The 19,586-nt window shown below is 37.3% G+C and overlaps 1 protein-coding gene across 1 annotated transcript; it reads right to left on the bottom strand.

Moving 5' to 3' along the window:
* Positions 1-1,485: 1,485 nt before the first annotated feature.
* Positions 1,486-2,172, bottom strand: LOC149199725 (uncharacterized). Its single transcript, XM_089400672.1, has one exon. The coding sequence runs from the start codon at positions 2,170-2,172 to the stop codon at positions 1,486-1,488; it is 687 nt and encodes a 228-aa protein (XP_089256798.1).
* Positions 2,173-19,586: the final 17,414 nt, after the last annotated feature.

A 19,586-nucleotide genomic window follows, 5' to 3' on the forward strand; every position in this document is an offset into this window, starting at 1 on the left:
CTAGCTCTTTCTAGAAAAAATTTGTGATGAATCAAAATTGACCATAAATTGTAATTTATTTCCACTAATTATTAAATCCATATAAAAATGATATTTGATATTTTTCTCTTGGTTGCTACCTAAGGTATCTATGCACTATAAAAATGTCTCCAAGAAAAGTATTTTATTTTCCATTTTCCTTAGAATTTTACTAGTTAAAAGAAATTTACTACCAAAAAAGGAAAAAAAGTTTTACATCTACTTTAAGTGGCCTAACAATGGTTACCATCAAATCCCACCTTTAGGAGGTCTATGGGGAATGCCGAAAAACTTCACTTTAATCCCAAAAAAACTCTAAAATGTGTCTCCTATGGCTACTATGTGCATATTAATTTCATTCAAATACACTCTCAACGAATGCATGCGAGTTAAATGGCGTTCTCTTAGATTGACCATTATTTATGGAAATAATTAAGTATCATCCTCCACCTTCATCCACCATCCAATAACTATGGGTGATATTTTGGGCAAATACTGAAGAAGGGGTTAGTCTAACACCTCTCACTTTTAACTACAGTTTTATATAGATATTACAGTAATTCTTTATTCAACTTTTTCCAAATTCTAGAGTATTAATATAAATTTGAAACTTAAACCAGATTTCTTTAAAATGTTTTGAAAAATAGGTGCCCAAATACACATGTAAGATATTCTACATATTCATATACAGATCAGGATAACTTAATTCCCGAAATCAAAGGAAACTGAACTGATTTATCTTTCTAAATTTGTATTCACTAAAACCAACCTGCTGCCTCTTAACGCATAAAACGGGAAGTGTCTGGTGGACGAATTTCATTAAAATGGGCTGAAATTTAGGAAAAACAAATTCAACAAATCTTGCCGTATAGATTCAAGATAACTTTTATCAGTTACTGATTATTCTAGATTAAAAAAAAAAATTACAAAAATAAATTCAACATTATGAAGTTTTTACGAAACCTAAAACCTTAAAAATTTAATAAATAAATTACAAAAATCTCCTACCAAATTAATCAAAATCTTACTGAAATTTCCCTGATTTTCAAAGGAAATAAACAATGTGGTTTCCCTGATTTTCAAAAGAAAATAAACAATGTGGTTACGATGGGCATAAAATAAGCAATATTCGATTTGAAGTTGTCTGTTTTCTAACTACATTTTCATAGGCTACATGGTGGACGCCTAGCAACTGCAATTTACCATGGAATGAATATTTGGCAAAAATTTGTATCCAGTTGAACTCCTTATCTTACAATTAATAATTACATCGCACCGCAGACCTTGGTTTAACAATGGTGAATCTAATCAAAAGAGCTCTCAGCGAAAAGGAAATAACTGTTCCCGAGCTAAAACGAACACGCTGAAAATATTTCATTATGTACAACCACCATGTAACCCAAATTTCACATAATGGATGCCGCCGCCTCCGTCGTGTTCAAATATCATCATAACAGGCCAACGCAATCACTTAACACATAATTCCTTAATCTTCAACACCAGCTTCTGGCAATTACCCTGCTCTTTTTCCTTGATACTCTCAAGCTTAGGTCTCCACCGTTTGCTTCCCGCCGTGACCAGCCGCTCATAATCTCTTTGCAATTGCGGAGTATCCAACAGCCTACGCTTGTCATCTGCGGAATCGCTGCCCAATGCATCAGCGCGTTTGTCAACGCTAGGTCTCCCGTCTTCCAAAAGCTTTGTAATAAACTCCTCCGACACTCTAATCACAAGGCTTCCGCTCACGTCGCTCATCTCTATCTCAAATGGTTGGCACAGAGCTGACGCGCGTTCGATACAGCGCAAAGAAGCTGACATGTGAGCACGGGGAGTAATTGGATGTTTTAAGGACAATGCAGGCGATATTAAGGAAGCCAGTAATACAAGCGTTAGCTCAGACTGGAAAAATTGCTGTGGCAGAAGGAAATACATGTTTCCTACCTCCAAGTGCTCGTCTGGAGAAAGCGCGGGTGTCTTCTGCCCGATGTACAAGGAGTGGGAGTGGCAAATAAAATGGCGAGGGAATTCCTGCATGATTTTGCCGGCGATGACAGGTTTCTCAAGTATTCGGACGGTGCCCCCTGAGCTAATCAGCTCGATGGTTTCCTCCTCCTCCTTCATGCCTACCGGCATGCAGCACACATAATTGCCCATATTTTCTTTTTCCTTTCTCGCTTATTCTCACCAAGCAAAGCAAGGTCTGTAGATAGAGGGCTGGATGGCAGAATTAAGATATAATTTGTAGTGAAGTGGAGATGAAGCGGACGATCTTGGACGTGTATTATTTAAGGGAGTGAGATTCAACCGTTTTTATTGAGTGAGTTGTTTTCTTGGGAACTTTTCATTGCGTCTAGTGTTTTGTAAAACGAATCACAATTTTATAGTCAAAATTATATGGACATATATCTCAGATTTGGGAAGAATTTTCACGTTTCACCTCCCTAAATTGAATTTGTCCCATGATTCCTGATGGGAATTAGAACACCTCACTCAAACGAGAAAAACCATGCAAATATCGTTATAGATTTTGACTTTGACTATTGACTTTGACTCTCCTAAAAGTTTGAATAGGTAAATTACACATTCCACGATGTTTTCGGATTCTCCGTAAACATGGGTTTGCTCGAATTTCTTCGTTAAACAAAAGGTTGTCAAGCCAGCCTGGCAAATGACCGTCGCGGGATCTCTGCCCATATTTATTTAAATGTTTGTCGTTTCATTGTCCTATGGAAGCGTCAAGTTTCGTTTACGAGAATGCTTCACAAAGCGAAACTTCTATTAAAAAGTACCTTTGGGTTTTTTTATGTTGTCATGCCACGGATTACATTTAATTAAAAAAAAAATCATCTTAACTCGGGAGAGTACATGTAATATTTATTTATTTATTTATATGTAAATTTTATTTATTTTTCTGATAGAGAAATTGATCGAATGATTAACATTTGTCTTTTACTATTATAAAAATATAAATAATATTAGCAGTTGCCCCAAAAGTGTAAGGAGATAGGTTTTTTTAATTGAAAAACTTGTACCTCAGTTTTTATAATCAAGTAATAACAATTCATATATTAAATTTAAGTGTTTTAGTAGATTTTTTAATGCTTATAGACTATATTTTTGGGTTTAAAACTCCTCTCAATATTAAGATATAGCATATTAATGTTTAATTGAAGATTTTATCTTTTGACAATGTTTATTTACAAGAAGTTGTGAAAAGATTGTATAAAGTTACTTGTGACGTGTACATATAGAAAATAATTTAATAGCTACATATGTCCATTTTGGCTACATTCACCACGATACCAAATCTAAATAAATCCTTTTGCAAAGATAAGACTCATACCAAACTTGCTATGTAAAAAATTTGCATATATGGTGATGTAAAAATTTAGATTTCTATATAAAATGATTTTTTTTGTTAGGCTTGGTAGGTCCTTCTTTTTCATTATAAAACAAACAAGTTGTAATCACATAGAGCCAGGTTAGGTGGTCTCAACTTGCCCACCCAGAAACCAAGTCTGTTGACCACATGACAAGCCTGTTAGAAAATTATATATTATAGAGCAATGGAACACATAATATATTGCAGAAATATAAACACGGAAAACACATAAAACAAGAGAGACACAGATATACGTGATTCACCCAATTTGGGCTACGTCCAGGGAGAAACAACCAGTCCTTCCTTTTATATTATCCAGCAAAATAAAGACATACAACCTATAACAGATCCGTCGTAATTCCCTCTTCACTCTCACACAATCTCCTCTCTCTTTCTCGCTCAGAATATAGATCTACATAGATGCAATACAATTCCCACATACATAGCAAGGGGTTGCCCTCTAGGGCAAAAAAATCCTAAATTAAACATAACTTATACCGTCAGATCTCCGCCTAATGAACAGCCCAGATTGACTATGAAATTACAACATTTTACAAGGCAATTTTACATCTATTTTTAGCTTCAGGGGCGCTGCCCCCGATCCCCCGCCGAGGGGGCTCCAAATAATCATCGTCGGCCCCCTGTACCCCCTGGCAACATACATTTTATCGGCAGTGTTGCCGCCACATTACGAACTGGGGTCCAATGTGGCAATACCTCTAAATAAGGAAGATAATGAGGCTCTACACCCAAAAGAGCCATCCAATAACGAAAAATACCGAGTCTATCTATTCAAGATAAATAAATGTGATTGTCATGTCCACATCCATATTCTATTTGCCTATATATATATGACTGCAAGCTTGAAATTAAAATCTATTCACATGAAAAACTTAATCAAAATTAACTAAAAACCAACATTCTATCCATCCTTCTCGGCGAAGGCTGAAGCGACTGGGGCCAAATCTTTTGTACTAGAGTTTGGCAGCTTTGTTTGAAAGAACATGCAGGGGAAACGTCTCTCCATACGTCCAAGGTAACCGTCCTATTTCTGCAATTAAAATTATAGCTTCTCAAATTCATGTTTATAATTTGGGAAATCCTTGATGGTAGTCATCAAGATTTGCTCCATGGCCTTGCCGAGGAGGAATTTCATCAGCAAGTAAATATGCAGGTTCTATTTATACTAAGTCCCTCTTCCTCTAGTGTTGCCCGGATCCAGAACCAGGAGCTTCTAATCCTTTAGGTCAACTTCATCCACACTCGCTTGTCGATTGATGTCTTCCTCCCATTCTACTATCAATCACTCTATATCCTCCTGGATGCCTTCCTTGTATGTTGCTTCTACTTCACATATCAAGTTCGCCATTGGTTTTCTACCTTGACGTTTACCCGAGGTGCTTGATTCCTCCTCAGTCTCCACCCTTCATGGTCGCTTTCATTAGCCTTTACCTTTCGTTGTTATGCCCATTATCTCCTTGTCACAGTATCTACCAACCCACAACTAAGGATGGCTTGGAACTAGTTTCAGTGCTCTTCATGTTCAAGAATATTTATCATTCTGCAGAACTGCTATATGAACAAGAAACCAGAATTGCTATAACATTATGCTTTGTAATGCCAACACCCGAAGGCTCTGCCTTTTCACAAACTCCGTCCCCCTTGGTTCATTTGTGTAACCCCCGAAATGCAAGATCCCCCACCTAGCTTGACCATGACCTGCACCCTGGTGACTATGCCCCAGCAAATTCCCTAGCATGCCCATGCCATTGCAATCCCCTCAGCCGTGACCTTGGGAGTGAGGTGCCAACAGCTGGCAAACTACAAAATTTTTCTTGGTAGCCACGCTGACAGGTTTCAATTCACGCACCTCCCTTGCCCACCTATGTCTGACCATTCCCCCATCCCCCCTGATTCATTAAGAGGCCCCCAGCCCAACCTTAGCTTACCTCCCGGCCTCCCTTCCTCTGGTCAAGGCTGGCATGGCCAACACTCAATTCATGCCACTTCCTAAACGTCAGAAGACCCCTACCCGTGACCACCTCCCCACTACAAGCTTTCCATAGATACTTGTAGCCTACCCTCTGGATCCAATTCTGCAAATTATCCTCAGCACCCTCGTAGCTGACTAAGAAACAGACTTTCACCCCGACATAGACATTAATAGACTCATAGCCCCAAACCCCAGGATTTCTATGCCTACAAGACAGTGATATTCCCCCAGACTGATCCCCTCCCCACCAAGCTCGATAAGGCCCATGCGAGAGAGGCAAATTCCATAATGGATTGACACCAAGGAGGTACCCATGGAGCTCAAGTTATTTTAGCATACTCTCAACACCGTGCATCTCTCCCAGCCTGAATTACTCTCTCCCACAAACCCAGTGCCCCCAATTATCAAAACAGATGTAGTGAATCATGGTGTAATGGAGTAAAAGCCAGTTAAAATACCTGATAACCTACGTTCGGAGCCAAATGAGCCCACGTCCCTTCCGAACCCTCTGTTACAATCGCGCCTTTGGTACCTCTTCTCTTTCCAACCTTGTCCTTCTAATATTCATTGACTTTGATAAACTTGCCTTAATTATGCCACCTTCCTTCATTCATATAGTCTTAAGCATGCTAAAGGCCACTGAGCCCTGCACTTCAAGCATGTGAGGGACAGTGGCAACATTCCACTATGAACTTATCATGATGATGACCTTAATGGCCTTGTCCAACAGCTCACACCCCGATCAGGGCTCTATATGTCTTGGGAGTTATGTCTTCGGTCATACTCTAGGATCTCATTCAAGGGTCAGAACCATTCATCCCCTGGTTGACACGGCCATATTTTCTCGAAAGGCGCATCATGGTGACTGCAACCCCAATTTGCAAGGAAGTCTACTACTCTATTACCATCCCTTCTTACGTGGTTAGTCATTCTATAGTTGAAGTGGATGAGAAGGTTTCTTATCTCCTGGATTAACCTTGTTGTTCTCCAATTGTGGCTGAGCTTTTCCCATTCAACTCCTTGATTTCATTTTTTCACTGTGTTTATTAGAAGCCTAGAATTGACGTCTAGTACAATATTCGTGTACTTCATTTTGATTTTGATCTATAGGCCTTGTTTGAAAGTCACACATTCTTCTTCATTATTGCTAGCATACCTACAATGGTCTACGTAGATAAGAGTGGTGTTGGTGTTGGGGTCTCGAAACAGTCCTCCCAGGCCTACTAGGCCTGGGTTCCCCTTCGAAGCTCTAATGAAGCTCAACTCCATAAATCCCTCCAAGGCGGGGTGGTGAAGTAGTTGAGAGAATATGCTCCCCTCAACGTGACCTTCCAGGAGGACAATGTGTTACGCAATATTTTATCACACCTCCCACACTTCCCTTTGGCATCCCCCAAAGTGTCTGAAACATGGAAATCATCCAGTGTACTCATCCAGATATGTAGGTCAGAGCCTCCCAAAAACAATGATGGAAAAAATACGTTGAGGTTCCCCTAAAGAAAAAAGCTCTAAAACCCTAATTTGAGTATCATCACTCCCCTGACATTATCCATTTCTACTGGTCGCTAACTGTACATCACTAGACTCATGATGCCATTGCTCTTTTGGCTTGGATACCAATGGTGATCCCTAAAGGAAGTTTTTCCCAAAGAGGACAAGAAGCTTCTTGATCTAGAGGCTTCCAAAATGAAGAGTTTGAGGTTGTTTGGTGTGGATGAGGTCGAGTTCTCTCAACTTTTCCTTTTGGTATTATCCCTATGAGGTACTTCCTTGAGATGAGGGCTTTCTCCTATCTTTGGAGAGATCCTAACTTCCTTTCCCTGCCTATATATTCATCTTTTCCCATTCCAAAATGGTTGGTCTTTGGCTATTTGCACCTTTATGCTGAGATTGTGCCTACATGCTACTCATTTGGCTTGGAGAATTAGTGCATGGAGAGCTTAAGCTTAGACTTGGACATTCACTCAAGGAGAGCTTATTGACATCAAGGCTTGGTTGTATGCTTCCTCCTTTATTCTATTAATATATACATCTACTGGTTCACTTTCCATAAATGTGTGTGTTAATGCATCATTTATCTTAATCCTCCTTGATCTATTAAGTAGATTACATTCGATTATGCTCTTTGTACTTGTATGCTTTGTTGTGTCTTTGATCTCTTGTGTAGGCATTCAAACGCTATAAGCAGTAGGATTGAGCCCGTGGTGCAAGCGATTCGTGGTCTTCAACAAAGGAGGATGTTATAGCATCAGAACTAGGTAGGTCATCTTCATCTTCTCTCATTTCGATTGTAATTTAGGAAAGTTTCTAGTAGATTGTCACGTAGGTTTCCAGTCCCACTCATTGGCCTAGAGGGATCGTCTCTATCTGTAGAGAGGATTTTCCTAGATAGAAAAGTGGCGAATCCACTGGGGAAGCTATAACCCTTTCCATCCATTTCTTCTTTTAGATTCTCTGATGAGTTTTACCAACTGTTAGTTTCTTCACGTGTTTGCTTCACTGTAGCTATTTGCATTCACTAGTTGTTGCTTGAGGAAACTCATTTGTTCTGGTCTTGAATATTTTTTATTTTCCCTTATTTTTCTCACCCATCGCATGTTCTACTTTAACAGTTGCACAGTCATCGCTGCTTTTTGAATTATAGTCACACTAATATCCCTCGAATCACCTTTTTTCCTATAATAGACGTGCTGATCCCAGAGGATAGAAGAAAAATTAGGGTTTCTTCTTGTTTTTAATGTTTTTGGCCTCTGCCAGTGATTTTCCAGTATGTCTATAGTGTATTTGTCTTGATTGTTATGCTTGTATGATTGTAATTGTCTCTTGACTTTGTTAATGTATGTTTGGAGCTTGATTATCTTTTAGGGTTTCTAGGTCCTCTAGGTCACCCAATACTCATTGTTTGGTTTAACTCTCTAAGATTGATTGCTTCCATTTAGGAATCTTCCTGCAATCAGGACATATTTTTCAAGCTTCTTTCAAACCATTGATCTGACATTGTTGTCATTAGTATCGAGTCATATTGATGCTTTGAATATTTCTTTTGTTCCATTGTCAAGCATAGATTACAATTTTTTGCCTTCGTAGGTCTAAAAGAGAGTACTCGTTTTCATTCTTATGTTTCAGAAAGAAAAAGTGAAATATCTCTTCATTTAAATATTTTTTAAACATTTTTGCATTCGAAACCATAAAGCGAAAGAAATTTTCATTTCCATTGAGTTGACTTCATTTTCCTTTTCTCATTGCATTAGTTTTCATTGTTGAATCAAAGTGAAAGAAATGATTAGTGCATCTCAGTGAAAGGAAAGTGATTTTCATTTCTTATAGGAGTGCATCTTGGAATTGCATTTATTAGTGAAATGAAAGGTTAGATTTCATTTTTACGTTTTGCATATAAGATAAAGAGTTGTGTTTTGATGCATTTTACTTGTTTGATGCATTATTTGGTTGTCTCCCTTCCTTCCATAGTTTAGCCTTGATCGAATGAAAAGGTTTCATTTTCATCATTTAGTTGCATGATAAGAATCTAGGTGACATCGTTGAGCCATAAAATTGAAACTTAATCCAAGATAAACATAAAATTTACCTTAATTAACCTAAGGAGTATTTGTCACCTAATGCAAATATCTAGAGGTCTATGCTAGAAATGTGTTCCGATGTCTTCAAACATAGCAGCTGTTGTTAAATGCATGCAGTGTACCCCGAGGGTGAAATCTCATCCCAGTATGGAAGTATATAGAAGGTTCTCCAGTACTTTTGGGTATACCGGAAGTACTTCAGTATGATAAGTATATAGGGACACTCTCATCGAACGATATTACATTAGACAGCACTAAAACAGACTTGTGCTCTCCATACCGTCGAGTATATATTGGAAGACCTCATTACATTGCCATCATTTAGCCACAGGTAACCGAGTCAGCCACCTTGTAAACATGATACACCGAACACAACATTTGGGGAGATCGGTCATCGTATGTGCTCCTCTAGAGAAAGAACTCGTCTAGAGAAAGAGTGGGCGTCTTCTACCCAATGTACAAGCAGTGGGAGTGGAAGATTAAATGGTGAGGGAATTCATGCATTATTTGGGTGGCAGTGAGAGGTTTCTTAAGTATTCAAATGGTGCCACCTAAGCTAACTAGCTTGATGGTTTCCTCCTCCTCCTTCATGCCCACGGGCACGCAGCACGCATAATTTCCCATATTTTGTTTTTCCTTTCTCACTTATTGTTAGCAAGAAAAGTAAGGCTTGTAGATAGAGGGATCAATGGCAGAATTGAAATATAATTTGTAGTGAAGTGGAGATGAAGTAGACGGTCTTGGATGTGTATTATTTAAAGGAGTGATATTCAAACATTTTTATTGAGTGAGTTGTTTTATTGGGATCCTTTCATTGAGTCTAGTGCTTTTTAAAATGAACCACAATTTTATAGTCAAAATTATATTGACATATATCTCAAATTTGGGAAGAATTTTCATGTTTCACCTCCCTAAATTGAATATGTCCCATGATTCCAGTTGGGAACCATGACACATCACTCAACAAGGAAAAACATGATAATATAATTAAATATTTTTACTTTGACTATCTTGAAAGTTTGAATAGGTAAATTACACATTCCACGATGTTTTTGGATTGTCCGTAAACATGGGTTTGCTCAGATTTATTTATTAAAATAAAAGGTGATCAAGCCATCTTGGGAAATGACCATCACGGGATCTCCACCCATATTTATTTAAATGTTTGTTATTTCATTGTCATATGGAAGCATTAAGCTTCATTTATGAGAATGATTCACAAAGAGGAAACTTCTATTAAAAAGTACCTTTGGGTCCTTGATATGTCATGCCACAGATTACATTAATATTTTTTTCATCCTAATTCTATAGAGTACACGCAATATTTATCTATAAGGATAGTTGTGCTTCATAAATGCATTTCTCCCACGCCTTTTAATGAAAATAATCTCTTACTAAAACTTTTTCCTTCCAACGGTCATATTTCCGATGAACTCTGACAAACCTTGCCTTGTGGCACAACAATCCTTCCTTCGTCATGGTTCTTTCAAACTTTGACATAATCCTGAATATCGCACAGTAATAGTTCTTTGTCAAAGTTCCCTTCTGCAGAGTATTTTATAGTCTAGTGCCCACTTTCAACTGCAGGTGGCACTAAGACTCTTCTCCTCTCATCCTTTAGCGCAAAGCTCCAGGGATAGAATCGTCCCTTTATATCTCCAATATTCTACCATTCACTCATCGTAGAATCAACTGACCATTTAACTTTGCGAGCTAAACTACACCACCATCATATATGGCATTGATGATATACGGTCCTAACCAATGTGATTTAAATTTTCCTGGGAACTTCACGAATTTTCTATCATATAAAAGTACAATATATCCTTCCCAGAACGCCTTTTACTTGATGTTCCTGTCATGGTAGGATTTCTTCCTTTCCTTTTGTACTTGTTGGTGAAATCCTATTATAAACCTATCTTGTTCTAGATCAAGTAACTGCGACATCCTTTCCTTCATTATTTCAAGGTCTACCATATTTTTGAATGTCACAATTTTTAATCTCGGAACAATATATTCCATGGGCATCACAACTTCTTTTCCATAAACCAACCTAAAGGATGTCTGACCTGTCAACTTCTTGCATGTAGTCCTATAGGCCCATAATACTACTGGAATCCTAAGATCCCAGTCATCCTTGTTTACATTACATACCTTGGTTAGTGAATTCCCCAAAATTTTATTGAAAGCTTCCACAATTCCATTTTCTTGAGGATGATAAGGAGTGCTCTTATGGTGGTGAACTTGAAATTCCTTAATTAATGTTTCAATGGTTTGATTCAAGAATTGTGACCCTTGATCACTCATCAATATCTCTGGACCCCCAAATCTAGACAAAATATACTCAAATATGAACTTCATAGTATTTTGTGCCTTGCAATCCTTCACAGGTTGTGCTTCGGCCCACCTAGTCACATAATCGGTCGCAGTGGTTATATACTTCGCTCCAGTCTTTTTCCCTGGTGGATTGGTCGGTCTCACAAAATCAATAGCCCATTTGTCAAAACTGAAATTTACTTGTGGTACTATAAACATTTCATCTATTCTTGAAGGTTTTCCTATTCTTTGGTAGATATCACAAGCTCAACAATATTCTTTTGCATCTTTGTGTAATGTAGGCCACCATAGTCTTGCTCTTAAAAATTTTTGCACAGTGGCTTTCCTTGCATAATATCCACCATCTGCACCACTATGAGCTTCTGTGAAAATTATCTCTCTTTTGCGCTCAAGAACATACTTTCGCAATATTTCATTGTCTTAATTCACACAAATGCCTTGCTATCAGTGAAACATCTATTGCCTTAACCACCAGCTCTTTCTTCTGCTGCATAGTGTATTTTGAAGGGACCATTCCAATGGTTAAGAACTGAATAATATCAACGAAGTACTCATCTGCTACTCTAATGGAAAACATCTACACATCAAGAATATTATCCTATATATTTTTTGGTTCTTCTCCTGTTTCTATCTTCGACAAATGATCAGGTCCAACATTTAGTCTTCTTGGCTTAACAATAACTTCAAAGTCATATTCCTGAAATAGTAATAACCACATGCAAATTTTTCCTCCTAAAACAGGCTTGTTTACCCAGTACTTTAGTGCAGAGTGATCTGTGAACATCTTGAAATGTGATTCCAACAAACAATGTCTGAACTTTTGTAATGCATATGCCATAGCTAGACCTTCCCTTTCCGTAGTTGTATAGTTCTTCTATGCTTTAGATAATTTCCTACTTGCAAAAGCTATGGGGTGATCTATTTCTCCTGCACTAGTTTGTGCCAATACCACTCCTAAAGCTATGCATGAAGCATCCATATGAACATGAAATTCCTTATTCCATTATGTAAAAACCAAGATAGGCACAGTTACCATCCTTTCTTTTTGTGTGTCGAGGCTCTTTTGATACTCTTCGTTCCATAGGAATGTTACATCTTTTTTCAACAGTTTTTCCATCGGCGCAGTGATTTGCGCATATCCTTTGATAAATTTTTTGTAATATCCTATATGTCCCAGTGTGGTGTGAAGCTGCCTAACTGTCTTTGGTGGAGGTAAATTCACAATGATAGCAATCTTCACAGGATCCACCATTAATCCTTTCTTTCAAACAATATGTCCTAGCAATATACCAAAAGGTATGAAGAATATACATTTTTTGATATTCAGAGAAATTTGATACTGACTGCATGTGTCAAGTATCAATCAGCTTGCAACATGTGCTTTCAATAACCCAAACATTATCCAATCATGAAAGTACACTTCCAAAAACTTGTGAATATACTCTTTGAAAGCTGCAACCACTACTCACAAAAATATTGCAAGGATATTTTTCAATGCAATAGGCATCACTATATATTGATATGAACCCTATTCTGTAGTGAAGGTGGTCTTATGTCGATCCTCTGGTGAAATTCTAATCTAATGGTATCCTGAAAATCCATATGTAAATGAATAGGCTTCCTAACCTCCTATATTTTCCTATAATTCATTAGTGAAAGGGGTAGGCAATGGATCATGTAGACATGCATCATTTAACTTTCTTAAATCATCACAAACCTTGATTTCATGCTATGTTTTCTTTTCTTGTACTACCATAGGACTTACCCACTTTGATTCTTCCATAGGTTTAATGATTCTAGCTGCTATCATTTTCTCAAGTTCTTTCTTCAATTTTTCTTTGTATTTTGGATTTAGTTTATAAGGCCTTTGTTTAAGTTGCTTTGCATCAGGCTTAAAAGGAATCTTCATAACTCCCAAGTCTGCTACTATGCCTTTCATATCTGTGAACTTAGTGAGGAATAATTCCTGGTATTCGTGCAAAAGATCTGTCACCTTCTTGACTATTTCTTCACCCCAATAAACTCCTATGGTTGCAAACTTCAACTCCTCTTCTAACCCTATATTTATTTTCTTTGTCTTTAATGGCTTTGTCATATCAGTAATTTCTAACTCAGATCCAATCACTTCACCGTAACCTTAATATTCTTCTATATCAATATTGCCAGGGCCTTCATCTTCTTCTGTAGCGATGTTGTAGCATTCTAGTACATTATGTAGCTGCATAACCTAATCAAGTTGCCAAGTGAGTGGAATTTCATTCTCAATAATCTTCTTTTTAACTATTTGAAGGGTTGAATCTATATATGGACAATCATCTTCAAATCTAAATTTCAATATAAACCCATCAACCATCTTTGTCCAGCTCGCAGTACCATGTCAAAGTTTTGTTTCCAGGTACAAATTTTGAGAAATTATCTCTAATGTATGGATGAACCCATGCACCCTTTCTTGTCATGAAATTTCCTTCCATGCTGCCATGCAGAGCTAGATGTGCTCTCTAGAATTAGCTTGGCCACCATATTTATATTTCAATTCTATTTCTACCTGACCAAACCTTACCCATATTAACCTTCAACATTGTTGCCAAGGTCATATGTTCTTCTTATGTGTACACCACCATCTAGGAGGAGTAGCTCTTAGGACTATATCCAGGGCTAGTAATATTTGACATTCTCATACCTGTTCTTCATATTATTCAAGAAAAATATTTATATCACCCAAACCATCATAGTAAGGAAAATTACATACCTTAGAGGTTATACAGCAAAGTGACTTAGTCACTCTTGCACATCGCCTTGTAGACACTTCATGTAACCTGTTTTGCTAATTTTTTAATTCTTCTTCTGAACCTGAAGCATATGATTTATTATGCTCCCAACTCAATTTTCCATATTCATTAGGGTTGATCCATTATTCTTCTTTCGCTGTCAATTGATAGATGTTATCTATATTAGCGACGTTGTACTCCTCTTTAACTGGTTCAGTATACCTTTCTCCTTCTGATGAATCCAAGGGAATGATCGCTCTCATATTGTTGCTTTCAAATATCATTTTCATCTTTTTCAAGTTTATTATAGACATGTTGGAAAATGCCCAATATAATCCAAAAAATGCAAGATAGGGGTTACTGTCATCCACAATTTCTATTACCTCAAAATCTGTAGTAGTGCACACCCTTCAATGTCCACTGTAATGCTTCATAATATTCCTACAGGAACAATCTTTTGTTGATTCACCATTCTCGGCGGAATAGGTGACCATTTCAACTTTGGTTTACCCATTAGCTCCCATGTTTGCTTCATCAGGACATTAGATTCAGATCCCAGATCTAAGATAACTTGGTCCATATCATATTCTCCTATTTCTACACTAAGCCTCATTTCCTTTCCAATTCTCTTCGGTCTATACAAATATTTACTTCACGCATTTAACTCCACGATAGTTCCTTAGATGCACAGGAGTGGATCAATTCCTGATGTCCTTCTACAACTTCTTGGTTTTGTAATAACTTCATGCAAGTTTGTAAGAAATATTTTAAAATACCTAGATCCATATCTTATGTCACAGTTGTTATTATGTCCATGTTATTCTTCTGCTTTGGTTGCGCGCTAGATGTCGAAGCTCCTGCATCCACTACCTTCTTCGCATCTTCTTTTCCATTTCCTATCATAGCTCCACTCCTTGTTACAATATTAATGCAAGGTTCATCTATCCTCAGTTCCATAGTCATCATCTGAATGTTCTGGGTGGGCTATGGATTCTTCGGTTTTTTCATTTTCTCTATAATTACTGGACACTCTTCAATGAAATGATCAAATACTTTACGATACTTACAGGTCATAGCCGGGTTCTAACAATCTCTTGTGAACAGACCCGCCTGGCTGCAGTTATAACAAATAATTTGTCATTGACCTCGGCTAACTCCACCACCTCAACCTCATCTTACATAGCCACCTCGGCCACCGTGTTGTCCACTTCCTTTGTGTCCTTGTTCTTTAGCTTGAATTCTATATGTATCAGCACCACAATCCATCATCAATTCAACAGCTCTACAATTATTTTCATCATGCCCCACTGACTTAGAGAACTTACCAAATAAATTCTTTACAGTTTGGACATATTTTTGTAACAAATAGAAATCTTCAAAGCAATGTTCACCTCTAGTTCTTGATATCTCACACCATAAGATAGATCCAACATTCAAAGGATTAGGTGCTCCACTAGCTATGTAGTTTCTAAAAATAGGGAATTTCTCTTTAGAGTGACCTTCTGCTTTGCATTTTGTATACCATACCTCTTCGCGAACTTCTTTACTCTTATTCGTGTCATGTAACTATGGAGTCAAATTCGCAAGCTGACTCTATATTTGTTGCATACCCACATTTGTATCACGTATCGGTGAAGATTCTAGCTTCATTGCCAACTCCAAAGCTTCGTCTTAAGTATCTATTTTCTGTTGTGTCAAAAGTAATCTGAAGTGTGGCAACAACACAACTATAAATTATTCCTTGTGCTACTACAGAGCTATATTGAAGCTCACCAAATCCAACAATACCTTGAACATTTGATCAAATTTCCATACTGACTCAGTCGGCCTTTGTTTGATCTCCTTTAATTCTGTGATGCACTGCCACTCGGATTTTGGTTTCTTGAATTGTTTTACCAATGCTGATTTAATGTCTATGTAAAACCTAATCTGGTTGCTTAAATATTTCATACACCAATTTAATGCTAGATCTCTTAACACTACAACAAAACCAGCGATTAGCGTCCCTTTTTACTTCTTTTTTTGCATCTAGAGCCCATTTTTGGTGCTATTTGCATCCATTTATCAAATATGGTGCAAAACTTGACACAAAATTTGCATCAAGTTTTGCACCAAATCTTACACCAAGTTTAGCACCAGGTATTGCAATAGGTTTTGCACCACGTTTTGCACCAAATTTTATGCCAAGTTTTGTGTCATCCTTTACACCAGGTTTTGTTCTAGGTTTTGCATCAAGTTTGGCACCTAATTTTGTTTGACATACTTTCGCATCCTCATTTGCTTCCACTTTTTGCACCTACACTTGCATCAACTTTTGCATCGACTTTTGCATCCTTTTTTGCATCCTTTTTTAAATCATTTTTTGCATCCATTTTTTCATCCATTTGTGCATCCCTTTTGTGCCAAGTTTTACATCGTGTTTTGTGTCTAGTTTTGCATAAAATTTTGCATCTACTTTTGTTGCATCCACTTTTCCCTCTTGTTTGGCATCCATATTTACATCCTCTTTTGCATCTATTATTGTACCCACTATTGCATCTAATATTTTTGTGCCACAATTAGCGCCTAGTTTGGCACCTCCTTTTAAACCCACTTTTGATTATAATTTTGCATCCACATTTGCATCCTCATTTGCGTCTAGGTTTTCATCAACTACTACATCTATTTTTGCATCCCTTTTTGTATCCAATTTTGGACCGGGATTTGCATCAGGTTTTGTGTCTCGTTTTGCATCTACTTTTGCATCCACTTTTGCACACAATTTTGCATCCACTGTTGCACCCATTTTAAATTTCACTTTTTGCATCCCTTTTTACATCTTCATTTGCATCATACTTTGATTCTTTTTTTGCATCTATCATTACATCCACTTTTGTTATGCCACAATTTGCACCATGTTTTGCACTCACTGTTGTATCCACGTTTGCTTCCAATTTTGCATCCATGTTCACATCCTCTTTTGCATCAAATATTGCATCTATTTTTGCATCCACTTTTATGTCAGGTTTATGCATTGGGTTTTGCATCTCGTTTTGTATCTACTTTTGCATCTACTTACATTATATCCATTTTTTGCATCCAATTTTGTTTTGCCTGTTGCATCAATGTTTGCTTCCACTTTTACATCCATTTTTGCATCTTATTTTGCATATTTTTTGTCTATTGTTACATCCACTTTTGTTGCACCATATCTTGCGCCTACCATTGCAACCACATTTGCTTCCACATTTGCATCCCCTATTGCATCCACTTTTGTTTCATCCATTTTTGCATATACTTTTGTTTCCGTTGTTGCATCCACATTTGTTTCACCACAATTTGTGCCAAGTTTTACACCTACCATTGGACCCATGTTTGCTTCCACTTTTGCCTTCATGTTTGCATCCAAGTTTGCATTGAAAACTGCATCTACTTTTGCATCCACTTTTGTGTCAGGTTTTTCATGTTGTTGTGCATCTACTTATGTTGTATCCACTTTTCATCCAATTTTACTTCTATTGTTGCCCCCATTTCTATGTTCGCTTTTGCATCCCTTTTCCAACACTCATCATATTTTCTGCATTGATCATATTCCTTATGGCATTGACAATTATGAACAATTGATGACAATGTCAATAATATTGACAATGATGAAAATGAAGATGATGGCGATGACATGAATTGTGATTATGATGATAAAGACGATAGTGGTTACAATGACAATAATGATGATGGCAATGATTATGATGATGACGATGCTAATGACGTTGGCGAATCTTCCCAATTTTAGATGTTGTCATTGTCATAATCATAAGCATTATCTTTGGTGTCATGATCATCATTTTCATCTAGGTCATCATCAAAAACAATAATGGCATGAATGATGATGATGCATGATTACAACAATGTCGATAGAAATTACATTAATGATGATGATGGGGATGATAAAAATGACAATGACGATGATAATGGTGGTGATGATCATCATCATCGATCATCTGTCAAAAATAGAGTTGTTATTTCTCTTACGTATATCAATGTGTCCTAAACAACCCTTTTCTAGCACTGATCACATTTTTTGGGTTGATGATATTTCTTACAACATCTACAATTATGAACAATTGCAAACAATGTCCATAATGATGATGATGATGGCATGAATGGTGATTATGATGATAATGTAATGATGGCAATAACAATGACAAGGATGATGGTGATGATGATGACAATGATTATGATAATGAGAATGACCTTACAATCTTATGGATTCGTGAACAATTACTAGTTTCAATACCATCTTCTGGATACGTATTACTATCACACTTTTTAAATTTTCTATCTCTCTTGAGGTATCTTACTATAATGGTGTTGTCAACACTAGAAAGATATCTTGTTGTAATGGTGGTTCTAATGTTAGCACTAGCAAAGTTTAGTAGGGAGGATTCTACTACAAGAGGAATTCCTTCTAAGTGACTATGGCATTCAAAATGAGGCTTTATGGGCTGCTTGTTAACACATGTTCTCATGCTCATATAAAATTAATGTGAAAAGTTGCTTTAATTGGTTCCCATGCATAATTGATATTGATAATGGGGTGGTATAAAATTGTAATGGGCATATCCGTTAGTTAGTTATGATGGGTCAACAACATTGAAACCATCAAAGTGACATTTCACCTTGGAACAATCGTCGCTCGTGCGAAAACACGAAGTTTATGTAAATGAAAGTTGTGATTGTAGTGGAATTAAAACCATCGAGAAATATCAAAGAAGACGCTGCCTACCATTTTTGAAAGACAACCAAGGCATTGAACAACTATTTGCGTTAGGATGTAGTGAGGGAATCGAAGGAAATTTGGCAGCCCTAAGTTGCCATTACTATTGCCAATCACACATTCAATAGTAACCATAAAAGGTAGCCACATATAAACAGAACCTCGAGGTGTTGACAGTCAGAATCTATTGTAATAGCTTTGACGTATATATAGTTTTGTGTTTAGATGAGAATGAAGTGGGCTTCATCCAGGGTTCGGCTCAATCCTCGTCCATTCCATGCAGTGGTGTTTAATTCGCCAAGCAAGAGAATATTACGTGAGTGTTCAGAGTTAAATCAACAGAAATCAAGGATGTGTGATTGTCAAATTATTGCTCCTCCCTTATGATTGAGCGCTTGATGCGATGGTCATTATCCTTGGGTGATACTTTTATTCCCCATTTTCTATTGAAAAAGTAGCGTTTTTCTGTTCGATTATGATAGGATTGGATGAACGCTGGTTTGGGTGGATGTAGACCCATGTTTTTTGTGGTGATCTTCAAATGTCTTGAGGATAAGAAAAAAATCCTTGACCAAGGTCCATGGTTTTGGGGATGAGTTGGTCTTCTAGTGAAGCCATGGTTTCCCAACTTCAATCCTCTCACTATGTTGCCGATGACTACTCTATTATGGGTAAGATTCCTAGTTTTCCCATTCACTTTACCCATCTAGATCTCTTAGAAAAAGTTGGCAATTTTATTGGAAGATTCGTCAAAGTA

The sequence above is a fragment of the Pinus tabuliformis genome, chromosome 2_1 (assembly GCF_031772625.1).
Source record: "Pinus tabuliformis cultivar Carrire ecotype Pingquan chromosome 2_1, CPIR1, whole genome shotgun sequence".
In the NCBI taxonomy this organism is placed as follows: Eukaryota; Viridiplantae; Streptophyta; class Pinopsida; order Pinales; family Pinaceae; genus Pinus; species Pinus tabuliformis.